At 45.2% G+C, this 12,254-nt stretch overlaps 1 protein-coding gene across 6 annotated transcripts in view; it reads left to right on the top strand.

The window, feature by feature from the left end:
- Positions 1 to 12,254, top strand: part of g (adaptor-related protein complex 3, delta 1 subunit-like garnet) — a 285,419-nt gene that overhangs the window by 118,608 nt on the left and 154,557 nt on the right. For all 6 annotated transcript variants that reach the window (XM_075671312.1, XM_075671311.1, XM_075671310.1 and 3 more), the window contains exon 18: positions 8,544 to 8,633. In XM_075671312.1, coding sequence (XP_075527427.1) covers positions 8,544 to 8,633 — 90 coding nt within the window. The remainder of the gene's footprint in view (positions 1 to 8,543; positions 8,634 to 12,254) is intronic.

Below are 12,254 nucleotides of genomic sequence, written 5' to 3'. Positions count from 1 at the left end.
CTACTATCGTTGCCCCTCACAATTTGTTGCATGCCCACAAGTGCAGATAAAAATAATCGAAAGGTGCCTTTTTTTTTGTTGTTGTTGTTGACCACAACCATTATAAAGCATACAAATAATAAAGCCAGGGCAAGTTTGGTTGTAGCTTTTTTTTTTTCATGGAAGTGTAGAAAGTGATGAAAGGAATAAAATGGGGCATCTGCTTCAGAATGTTTGGTGTGCGCAGACCGCTTGGTATGTCTTGAAGAGTCGTTCGCGTAGCATTTGACAGCATTCGACAGATGGTAAGCACTATCATCATTAGCTAGACTTGGCATACGACATATCGCTGCGGCAAGTTCGGGGTGCAATCATTACACGGGAAAGAAAAAAAATAATTTTGACGACAAAATTCAGGGGTGTGATCATCACGCGAGTGCGATCATTATGCAAGTAAATATGGTAGTCATTCCTACTAGCTGTCCTCGTCAACCTGTGCCTTATTATACTGCATGAACTGCTGACAAACTCTGAGGTATTTCACCTTGTGCCAGATGTCACACATTGAACTTGCCGTCAAGTAGTAAGCTCAGAATTTGCGGTGGCTCTGCAGAAAATCAAAACAAAAAGTGCACCCTCGCTGTTTCCAATCATATGCCCTTTGCTACTGATAGGGAGGCATTTCTGCAAAGTTTAGACTCTTAGTGGCTAAGGGTGTTTTACAGGTGAAATTTTGCTAGCAGCACGAAATCGTCACAAAATTCAGCACAATATCGTCCCAATAAGCATAGATCAGATAGAAACTAATTCTAAGAACCGTGTTTGCTCCCGCACAGTCAGCAATGTATTTAATTTGATTCAAATATATATTTTTCGAATTGAATAAAGTATTAAAAATACAATATTTTATAATATTCGAACTTTTCAAATATTCGCACACCCTTAATATTCTGTTTTATTCGTGGCAATCTCAAACTGCCATTTCTTGTGCCGCATTGTATTTTCATACTTTGTACAGTGAAACCTCGTTAAAGCGTAGTTGGCCGGAGCTCCGAAAAAGTACGTACTAAACAGCGGCGTAGCCAGAAATTTCATTCGGGGGGGGGGGCTCACAATGCAGCTTGGCCTCCTCCTAAGAGGAAGCATTAGGTTGGATGCTCCTATCTAAGTAGATGTAGAAGGAGAATTCGTTTTTCTCGGCAACCATTGCACCAAATTTGATGAGGTTTCTTGCATTTAAAAGAAAAACTCAAATTCTAGTGATTCTTTGTTTCGAATTTTCGATTTAGGTGGTCAATATTTTATTGAAAAGTAGCAAAAATTGAAAATTTTCAGAAAACGAAACAATGAAGCTTACAACTCTGTAAATCCACAATGAAAATTGATATCACAATTATGTGAATTGCACATAATAGTTCATTTACAGCGGACAAAATTGATGTTACATATGAGTATTGAAAAGTTAAGTATTGTGGAAATACGGCTTTTGCAGAACCCTTGTACATAACATAACCAGTTCACGTAGAATACAAATGGACATATCGAATTTGTCCGCTTTGAATGGTGTAACGGATGCCGTTTACAGAACCGCGATATATGTTCTTGATGCAGAGCTATTAATTTGTAAACTTCATGCTTCTATATTTTTTTTTGAAGTTTCGAATTTTTCAAAATATTTTAAACAAAGTTTGGGCCCTGAATCGAAATTCCGCTTCCAACAGACACTAGAATTTAACTTACCCTCTCAAATGCAACAAATTTCATTAAAAGCGATTTAGGAGTTACCTCAGAAAAGCGTTTCTGCGTTTTACATGTACCTGAATAGGCCGCGTCGGCATTGGGCCCGAGCTAAAGCTTCCTCTTAAACAATTTGCCTAGGGATCAAATACATGAATAATAACTGCATTGCCACTGCCAAAGATGCTGCAAACGAATTCTTGAATGCTGCGCATTGCCAATACAACTAAAATATGTATTTTTTCATAAAATATTATACCCGTATGTGCCAAAAATTGGGCCCAACAAAGTAATGTCAATGCTTCCATGTTTTTTATATATTTAGTAAGTAAAGAAAATATCACACGAACTTCAGAACTAAATCAGTTCGAAACCAGCAAAGCAGTGCATGCCGCTGACATGAAAAATGTAAAGGCCATGAAATGAACAAATTGAGGACAAATATGTTAATGAAAATTTGTCATTCAAGATCCTTGTTTACATTCTTGTACATATGCAACGGCCAGTGAAAAATCTCAATGATGCTGTCATTTGTTCCAATGTATTACGCAGAAGCAACTGTCACCGGTCGTGTATTGTGAGTAATTGCACCGAAGTTATTGTCGGAACAGAGAGCACGTATAGAAAGCAGGAGTTCTGCAGAATATACAAGGGCGAGTCAAATGATAGTGAGCCAATGCGAATATATGACAAATGGGGTACTTTATTTAAAAGTAGCTGCCATGAGCATTTAGACATTTGTGCCATTGACTAACGAGTCGCGTAATTCCTGTCTCATAAAGCTGCTTGGGTTGTTACTCCAAAACGTCTGCAACTGACTGTCACGTCATCGTCTCAGACGAATCTAGTTCCCTTGAGCTGTTTTTTCTGCTGCACCAAAATGTGGAAGTCGCAAGGCGACAGGTCTGAGCTGTATGGCGGATGTTGCAGCGCTTCCCACTTGAACTTTGCCAGTTTTGTATTAACCACATCAGCGACGTGGGGACAGGCAGTGGCGTAGAACAAGACCCCATACGTCAATTTTTCACGTAGTTTGTTCTTGACTGCTACACGCAGCCGATCCGGCGTTTCACAATATCGGAAACAATTGATAGTCTCTCAAGATTTAGCAAATTCTATCAGTAATGGCCCCTGACGATCGAAAAATAAAAGTCAGCAACACCTTTCCGGCGGAAATGACGGCCTTTGCTTTCTTTGGGGGTGGTGAATTCGAATGTTTCCATTGTAAGCTTTGCCGTCGTGTTTCAGGCTCGTAATAGTGGCATGATGGCTCGTCTCCGATCACAATTGCAGAGAAAAAATCGTCACCCTTATTGTGATACCGGAGCAGATGAGTAAAGGCAACGCCGAACTTCTCCGTATTCTGGCGGTGGTTCAAAATCTTGGGCATCCATTGCGCACACAAGAGCCGATAACCGAGACGTTTATGAATTAAGGCATGAATGGTGACGGTGAACCGAACAGTGAATGATGTTCACACACACTGCCAGTTCATCGATGCTTATCCTCCGTTCTTGTGTCACCAGCTCATCAACCTTTGCAATTTCGTTAGGGGTGATTGCACGATGGCTTTGGTCCGGTCTGGGATCGTCTTAGCAACTTTCACGTCCTCCTTTGAACTGTTTGTTCTAATACTTCACAGTGGCCAATGAAATACAATGTTCAATGTGCACGGCAGCCATACGGTGACTAATTTCTTTTTGGGAAACACCTTCAGCCGTCAAAAACCTCCCGGCACCACGCTGCTCTACTTCTGGAGCGTCCATTACGTTACGCAACCATGTTCAACCCAGTGTATGAGCGCATTAAAGAACATTAATCCTCACACCTGTGTGTCACTTTTGTAAAGAGAGATGCCTGCGTGCTACGCGCAGGCCTTGCAGATAATGAACAGGACCATAATTGCGCAGGGTGGATAGGCTCACTTTCATTTCACTCGCCCTCGTACATTAGAAATGCGAAGGTACATCTTGATAAAGGGCAAAAAAGTGCCACTGGAAACAAAGTTCACTGCACGTATGCACAAAACCTCGTAACAAGATATCTAAACATATGTATATGTATCCAATAAATCTACGTATCTAAGAAAAAGTCACGGTATATAATGGGTCAAACAAGGCAAATAAACGTGTCGCGCAATCACAGATTCACGGAATCCTACTTCCCTCGCCCATTCCATCCACTCCCCCCGATGCATCGCGCGCGACGGAAGGCGGCGCGCTTGCGCCTCACTTTTCTTCCTTGCGCACACAAGACTGAGCCACCATCGTCGGTTCACCCATTCCCCACCACCCCCCACACGCTTTCACTCGCACATACAGCATGCGGCGCGCGGTCACGATGTTATCGCCCTTGGACTTTATGCGGAACATGAGGGCGACGGCGGCGGCAGGAATGCGCCTAGAGTGTCCATATAATTGCTATCGCAATAATATAGTAAGAGTATCTGGCAACTGAAGTGTCCCATGGCCCATTGATTTCCGCAAAAGAAGTAACAAAATAGAACTTTCACCAGGCGAGAATTCACTGCGCCGCAACGTTCTTTTTTTTTTCCTTTTGTGGGGCGGGGGCACTGCAATGAAAAAAAAACGCAAAGGGAAGTATGTTGGTTACAATCAAATGCCTATTTTTGGCAACTAATGTGGCTATTAAAGGATTATCGAAGAAAACATGAGACGCTTGGTCCACCAAGAACCATGCGCATACTGCTCGGTATCCTACACCAGCGAGACAAGACTTTCTGGAGAGGTTGCGCTCAAGCGAATGCGGTGCAATCCGTCGAGTCCCCACAGTGATGGCGGCGAGCAACCAATGTTTCTTTTTCTCGTCTGCTAGCTAGAAAGCATCCAAAACTCTGCCAGGCGAAAATGCACTCGGCCAGAGACAACCGAATGCGCACCGAAGGGCGCCGCGCGGTGGACGGGGCAACACGAGAAAAACGCACGCGCTCTGGATGGCTCTGGCAGCCCGCGGGTAGGGGAGCGAGAACAAAAAAATTGCAGAGGCTCAATGTGTCCTCGCGATTAAATGTCAATGTAGAAAAAAAATAAATAAGAACGTAGTTACCTTGGCTGGATTTAGTGTCTTCACTGGATGCTTTGGCGCAGGTGAAAAAAAAAAATGTTGATATTTTTTTAAGTGACATGACGGCACGAATGAATCACCACAACTCTTCGTCTCATCGGGCCTCGCTGCGGGCTTTGTCAACTTGTCTGATAGTATGTTGATTTGGATTGTCTCTTTGTATGGCCCGATGTACGACTTTGGAAAAGTTAATGAACCTTTGGCGTCAAATACTTATGGGAACATAATTTTCAACTTCAGTTCTCCAATTGAAAATCTAACGCACAAGTTTGGAAATGTTAATGCACCTTTCACATCAAAAGTTTATGAGAACTTTATACCCATAAAGTTTCGAAATTGACATCCACGCGCTCCGTAGATTCCATGATAGAGTGTAGATTTTGCGGCCCCCGCGAGATGCTGCGGCGAGGGCGTTCGCCATCAAAACATCCTTGAAACTTTGTGCTCCTGTGGGGCTGCTTGCGTTATGTGACTCCCGGTGCATGGACGTTGCTTCAAAATTGAGCCCGAGTTGGCAGTTATCGCGGTGAAATGGCTTTTCGAGTGTGAAAAAGGTGTTTTTGACAAAATTCAGAATGATTTCCGGTGCCGGGGGTTGCTTTGGTCGACGGTGCATGGACAGCACGAAAAAATTTCGGGGGGGGGGGGGGGGCTGAAGCCCCATAAGCCCCCTCCCTGGCTTTGCCCCTGGTACTAAACGGTTGTACTGTTTAACCGAATTTGCATGAGATCGCCCATTTACCTGTTGAAAACGGAACTCAGAGAGAGTGCGATGAAAGGTGGAAAAAACATGGAGTGTTTATTCACTTCGCGCGACAAAAGTGTTGTCTTCGTTTGATGCCAGGGCCGCCTAGCACTTCGTTTGATGCCAGGGCGGCCTAGCACAACGGCAGCGGCCTCAAACTTATTGAAGCTCGTGCCAGCTTTTCAGCCAGCCCCCTCTTCTCGGCAAACACTCACATGGCAGATTCCTTGTTGGCGTTACGTATTCTCCTTGCACACGCGCGGTAGTGCTGCAGAAGTCGCGGGGCACCTTTTCATTGCGGGGTGCTGTTCTTGTCGCAATGATTGCATTGATGAGGCTGACGTAACGCGCAGCTTCTACCATTGTCGGGCCTGAATCGCCCATGCTGTCGCTTTCCGTGTCGTCCTCATCACTGTCGCTAGTCAACACTTTGGCAACAACAGTGGCAACGATGGTGACTAGTCGAACCTTGTAACCGACATCTCTTCGCTGTTGCAGTTGCGCTGCCAAGCTACTTCGCATTCGAAATGCCACACACCGTAGTCAACAGCAGATCCCTGTTGCGGGCCAGCGCCGACTTCTTTGTGTCATGTTATACAGCACGAACGATGTCTAATTTTTCTTCTATGCTGAGCACCCAGCGTCTTTGTTATCCGTGCTTCGGCATGATGGGAGTCCTTGACTGCACGACGCCATAATGCTCTCTGGCACGGTGCCGAAATGATGTTGATGTGGCTTTTCACGTTCAAACGCACAGGGCGCTTGGAGGCCGTTGTTCCGATCTCTGAGGCTTGTTCTGCCGGGCCACCCGATGGAGACGACGCACTGCCGTGTTTGTGCGACGAAAAGTGGAAACACTATGTTTTAACCGATACTTACACGCAACAAGCTGGTACAGTTTATGCAGATGCAAAACACATTACCGTATTTACACGATTGTAAGTCGACCCCTTTTTTAAAATTTGAAAGTCTGAAGTTGGGGGGTCGACTTACAATCGAAACCAAAACATGGCCCCGCCAAAAAGAAAAGCGATGCCAACGAGAGCTACAACGTAGTTACAATTTTATGTGTGCTCTATGGCCCTACCCGTATCTTTTCGCTATCCCGCGTGTTTGTTCGCTTTTCGGAATGGTTTTTCAACATTTTCGAGAGTCTTACAGTGCATGCAACACTCATGGGGGGTGTCGATAGTTGATGGAAGCGCCGCTATTCCCATTTGCGGCGGCACCCTTAGAACGGCGGCGCTTGCGGGGAGTATCGGTAGTTCATGGAAGAGCAGACACCGTTCGCGGGTTTCTCTTTCTCTGTTTAAAGTCATTGGCATTGGTTTGACCAACTTTTTGACACGCTCCACTTGACTGCCGGCTACGTGCTACTTCTATGCTTCCCCAGTCGTCATGAGTGCTGCAGGCTCACTAATCTTTCGGCACTCGTTCACAGCAGCGTTCAAGAGGGCTGCCATCCTTTACGCCGAAGAAACAAATCACTGCGCAGCGGGCCGCAATTTCGATGTTTCTAAACGGGTGGTGCGAGAGTGGCGACTGCAGCGAAGCGAAATTTTCACCCTGTGGCGGCAAGTGAGAAATTTCCCACGTGCCGAAGTCTGGACACTTTCCGGAGCTGTAGGCTAAGCTTGCGGCGTACGTCGCTGAAATGCGTGATCGGTCCCTGCCATTGAAGTGCGATGTGGTCATGAAACAAGCCCGGACCTTCGCCTTAATTTTAAGGTTCTGCTCCGCCGTGAGTACAACGAGTGGCTGGCGGCAGAAGACTGCGAAATTACGCCAACCGGACCTGTCTAAAGAGCCTCCCTGACGGCAGCGTGTGGTGGGGTGCATTTGGCGTGGGCTGCTGTTCTGCAAGATGTCCTGGTGCGGTCGTTTGCCAAATTTGAAATTTCGTTGGACCACGACGCGCTGTGAAACCGCAGCAACATGACGATGGCAGCACTAGTGAAGACGAGTAGTCCAGTGACCATGTCGGCTACTAATAAATTTTCGTTATCGAATGCGCCCTCGGGTTTTTTTTTTTTTTTTCGGTCAAGCGATATGGGGGGGTCAACTTACATTCGAGTCGACTTACAATCGTGTAAATACGGTATGTTCAATAGCCACTGAGTCGGGGATTTTACTTTACTACTTTTAAAACGAAACTACTGTTTAAGCGGGTACAGTTTAACAAGGTTTTACTGTATAGCCCCTCCTGTACGTGCCAAAATGTTCACCTACTGTATTTCGAAATAAAATATGCAGTTGACAAGAGCGTCACTGTGTTGGCATTCTCCATTGCCGGAGATTGCCATGGTGATAGAGGAAATAAGCCAAGTTACTTTGCACCACTTGGCTCATGCAAAAGCACAGGTGGTTGCACTGAACACAAAAATACGAAGCCACACAAACGCACACAACGATGCGACGTCTCCTAGACACACCTGCTTTGTGGACACACCACATGCAAAATAGCAACCGAAACTTAAAAAGAAACAAGAACCGTTCCTAGGGCGTCTGAACAATCGAGACATTGACTGTATATGCTTCCGGTACATTTGGTGATGCATTAAGATGGCTGCCCTGTGGCTAAGCTAGAGGCAGTGTTCTTGGGCAACCACTTTCGGAGATGATTTCACTTTCCCTAAATTTGGCGCTTGGATGTGTCCACTGGTACGGCCAACAAAGTCTCGGGCACTGTGCAGGGGGCCTCATCTTCACGGAGTGCCCAGAGTCGGCTGTCGGCTGTGTACTTCGACGCCCCCCCCCCCCCCCCCCATCACATCTCTTAAAATCTCACGAAAGAAACTATCGCCGAACATAATCGCCCAAGTATACCGCCCCTAGAGTCTAAAAGTACCAATGAATGTAGAAACTAGGTTGTCTTGCTGTTCAGCATTCTTTAAGTTTACAGAGCCAGCATGAAAAATAGTTGTAACTTTTTTACAACACAACATTAAAGAGAATTGAATGACGCTATCATAAAGCTACATGTGTGCTTTCTGTTCAGCTTGGACCTGGACCAATGGATTAATGATCCACCCTCAGAATCTTCATCAGAAGAGGAGAATACAACTGAGATATTCATCAAGTCGGAAAGGTAAGGAAAAGAAGTTGCGTTGCAGCTTGAATGCTGGTGCATTTGCTAGTCATTCAGAAGCTAAATGTGATTTGTGGAAGCTATTTCCAGGCTGTGCAACTCAAGCAATAGACACCTCCCTTTCCACATTGACAACTACTGTAAACAGCAGTGTTTTAAATGTGCCAAACGTGCTATTACATTTCAGTGTGCTTGTTCATCATGGTGTATGCACATTTCACTTGTGCCTCTTGTGAAACTGTGCACTAGTATTGCATCTCGTGAGTGAAAGGTTTTTTCTATTTTTTACACTAGTGGTGTGCAAATACCAAATTGTAGATTTTCATTCGAACGTTGAATTGAATCAAGAAAAAAAAATCAGAATATCAACTCAAATGTCAGAAATTTTTTTTTTAATTTAATGCTTACAAATTTTAGGCAAAAAAATATGGTGCTGCACATGCTTGGGAGCTAGCATTGCATAAGAAGAATGTAGCAAGGTACCAGATACATAGAAATCAAGATATACAGTATACCGTGAAATTTCGAGCAAGCGCCCCTACCCTGTGCAGGCACCCCCCTTCCCCTAACTCCACTGCTAATTTCTTGTTTCCCCGCCATTCCGGGAAAGCCTCCCCTCCTTCCCGCTCCACAGCCTTATCACGCACCGCATCCAGGCAACATTGGCCTACCACATCCAGTTCACAAAAAGAAGTTTCCGTGCCTTTTATTTTTTTCTAAGGCGCGTCCCCGTTAGCGACATCGCAACTCGTTGCACGCCATTTGGAGTTCGTGGACCACCGGCCAACAGCGGTCTTGCTGGCTAAAGGAGAGATCTGCCTCTCGCACAGTACAGAGGATCTCCCTGCGGCACAGCGACGGGGGCACTCAGTGACAGAGGAGTGGTCACGGCTAAGCTCATCGTTGCTGATCGTTCACCGCCGATATCATCGCTAAGCCTTTTCCGGCTCGCTTCGAATCTGTAGCAAACTGCGCTTCAGAATGAACCGCCAAAGCTCCCAAGCAGCAATCTTTTGTTACTATTGGTGCCGCTTAACCCTCTCCTTGCATTACTTTCACACGAAGATGAAAACATGCTGATATTTGCGCAGCTGTCAGAAGCGATGCGAGCATGGCCAAGCCGCAATTCACTGTCTGCTGTCGGTAGGCATGCACTGCAGCTGAACTCAACTTGTTTTGAGAGTGATGAACAGCACTAACAAATGTTTGGTTTAATAAAGTTCATGTCGAATAACATTTTTAATCCATGCCCACTGCATTCTTTTTTCTTGCGGGAAAATTTTGTCATTGCCGTCTTAAATTTTGTCGTTGCCACACTTTGATGATATTTTCGACTTGCTTTAGAGGGGCGCTTGCTCAGAAATTTGCTGTAGTTCACTCTCGTTAAGTGGAACACGAAATTAGCATACCAGCACTGATTACGGCTCAGTTCTAGCATATGAAGGTCTGGAAAATAATTTTTATTGCGATAACAACTATATGGACACTCCAAGGGAATTTTTGCCATCGGTGTTGCTGTGAGGTTTCATATATTTGAGCTATGTATACATGCTATATATGCCATGCTATGCTACATGACATGCGGTCACGGAGCAAGAAATATTTAGGAGTGGAAACTCCGCTGTTTGCTGCGACCAGTAAAGGTCACAAGCCCGCGGATATATTTTCATGCTGGCGGCACCTGGCGGCATGGGAAGAAATTATCGCCGTTTCGGTTGTCAGGGCAACCGGTTGAGCGTGTTGCTCCCGTTCGGCCGCGCGCGCCTGACTTCTACCGCGGAGTGGCTGGAGCTGCCGGAGCCGCCGAGCCACCTGCCGGGCGCTGCTTTTTTTTTTTTTTCCCGCTGCGGCTTCTACGACGCGCCGCATGGTGCCGCCACTGCATATGGTAGCGTCGGCGCATGCAACAATTGTGACTTTATCTGGTTGCCCGCGCTCGCTCGCGCTGACAGGAGTTTCACCTCCTATATGTCTTACTCCGTGCATGCGGTATATGCGGGTTATATTGCCACAACATTTGATCACTAAAGCTGCTCTTAACAAGTCTTACATTCTTGACAAAATATTACTCAAAAGGCAGATCACAAACAAATTTCATGAAACAAAACACTGACAGCGCATGTCTTTTATCTTAAATATTCTCAGACTGAAATATGAGAAGTGCGAAACAGTAACATGGCTCAGACGTTAAAATGATGTAATGTTATTGGTGTGGCTGGGCACTATCTGTGAGATTGGCCCAGGAAAGAGGTTTGAAACATACCTGATACGGACAACTGGTGGTAAAGTCGCTAAGAAAGAGGTTGGCTTTAATTGAGAAACATAAATGAAATTGCCAGATTGCAGGATTTAAAAAGAGGGTCCCTAGTACAAGTACAACAGCTCGCTTTTACTTAGGCAGACTATGTTCACATAAATTCATACTACTACTACACCTACGAGTCTTACACTTCGTGTAATATTCTAACGTTGCCGTCACATTCATTGCTTTGCCCTTGTGGTGAAACTGATTTTTTTCTTTCAATACAATTTTTGTTGAATGGAATCGTGCTTTTTCTTCCTCTGAAACTAATGAATTTGTAATGTTCTGTTGTGCTGAATACCAATGAGGTTCTCAATTTAATAACAGACCTGTGTTTTGCGGCACTCTTTTATTTATTGCATAAAAAATTTTGCTTTTCAGTTTTTGTTTTCCAAAAGACAGAATGGGTATCGCAGCTTTACGGCTGGTGGGTTATTCTAAGGCCAGTCTGCATGGCAGATGAAAGGACCATACACCATGTGACACGATCACTGCTCTGCACCTGGCCAGTGCCTGTGGTGAACAGCACATGCCATCTGTGCCGTCTCATTGTCAGAACTAGAAATGGGGGTACCAGCGAAAGATAAAAGACCCGCACACAAGGAAAAGGCGTTAGACACGGATGGGTGCTGGACTTTCAACTGTACTTTGTTGGAATTCACATTGCCGCACATAACCTCTGATGCATGCGCATCTTCAACTCCTCCCAAGACATGCGCATTGATAACACCTCGAAAAGTACATTGCCGCACAATAACAACTGCCGCATGCGCAACTTCTACTCCTCCAAAGACCCGTACTTTTTAAGTTCACGCACCAACTATCCCAAGTGCTTGCACTAATACACTTCATTGTCAGGTTCGGTGTGATTTCCCACCTGTAAAAAATTGTACAAAATTAGGAAATCTGGTGGAGGGTCACGGCAAGTTCACGCGACGGCACGCCTCCCCCCCCCTCTCCTTTTCCATCTACCGTCCGTGCACATGCATGCAACCGGGTCATGACACTTTCGCACCCGCAGAGTGACTCTAAAGATAGTCTTGTAAAGGATTACTCGAAGCTACAAAAAGAGGCCAATGTGCGCCTACGGACAGTGTCAAGAACAAGAGGCCATTATAGAGTCTTGCAAGGATAGTGGCTGTGAACAACTTTTTTCTCTTCCCTTGCATTCGTTTTCATTTGCGAGGCAGTTTGTTGGTTTTTCACAGAATGGAAAAATGCTCATGCATTGTGCTTTGGTAGCAATTTAAAAGAACCCAGGTGGTCAAAATTTATTCGGTGCTTTCTATTATGACTTCTCTTATAGTCCACTGTTCAGT

This window comes from Dermacentor variabilis, chromosome 10 (assembly GCF_050947875.1).
Source record: "Dermacentor variabilis isolate Ectoservices chromosome 10, ASM5094787v1, whole genome shotgun sequence".
NCBI classification, from domain to species: Eukaryota; Metazoa; Arthropoda; class Arachnida; order Ixodida; family Ixodidae; genus Dermacentor; species Dermacentor variabilis.
Note: the sequence above shows the minus strand (reverse complement) of the source record. Positions and strands in the feature narration are given on the sequence as shown.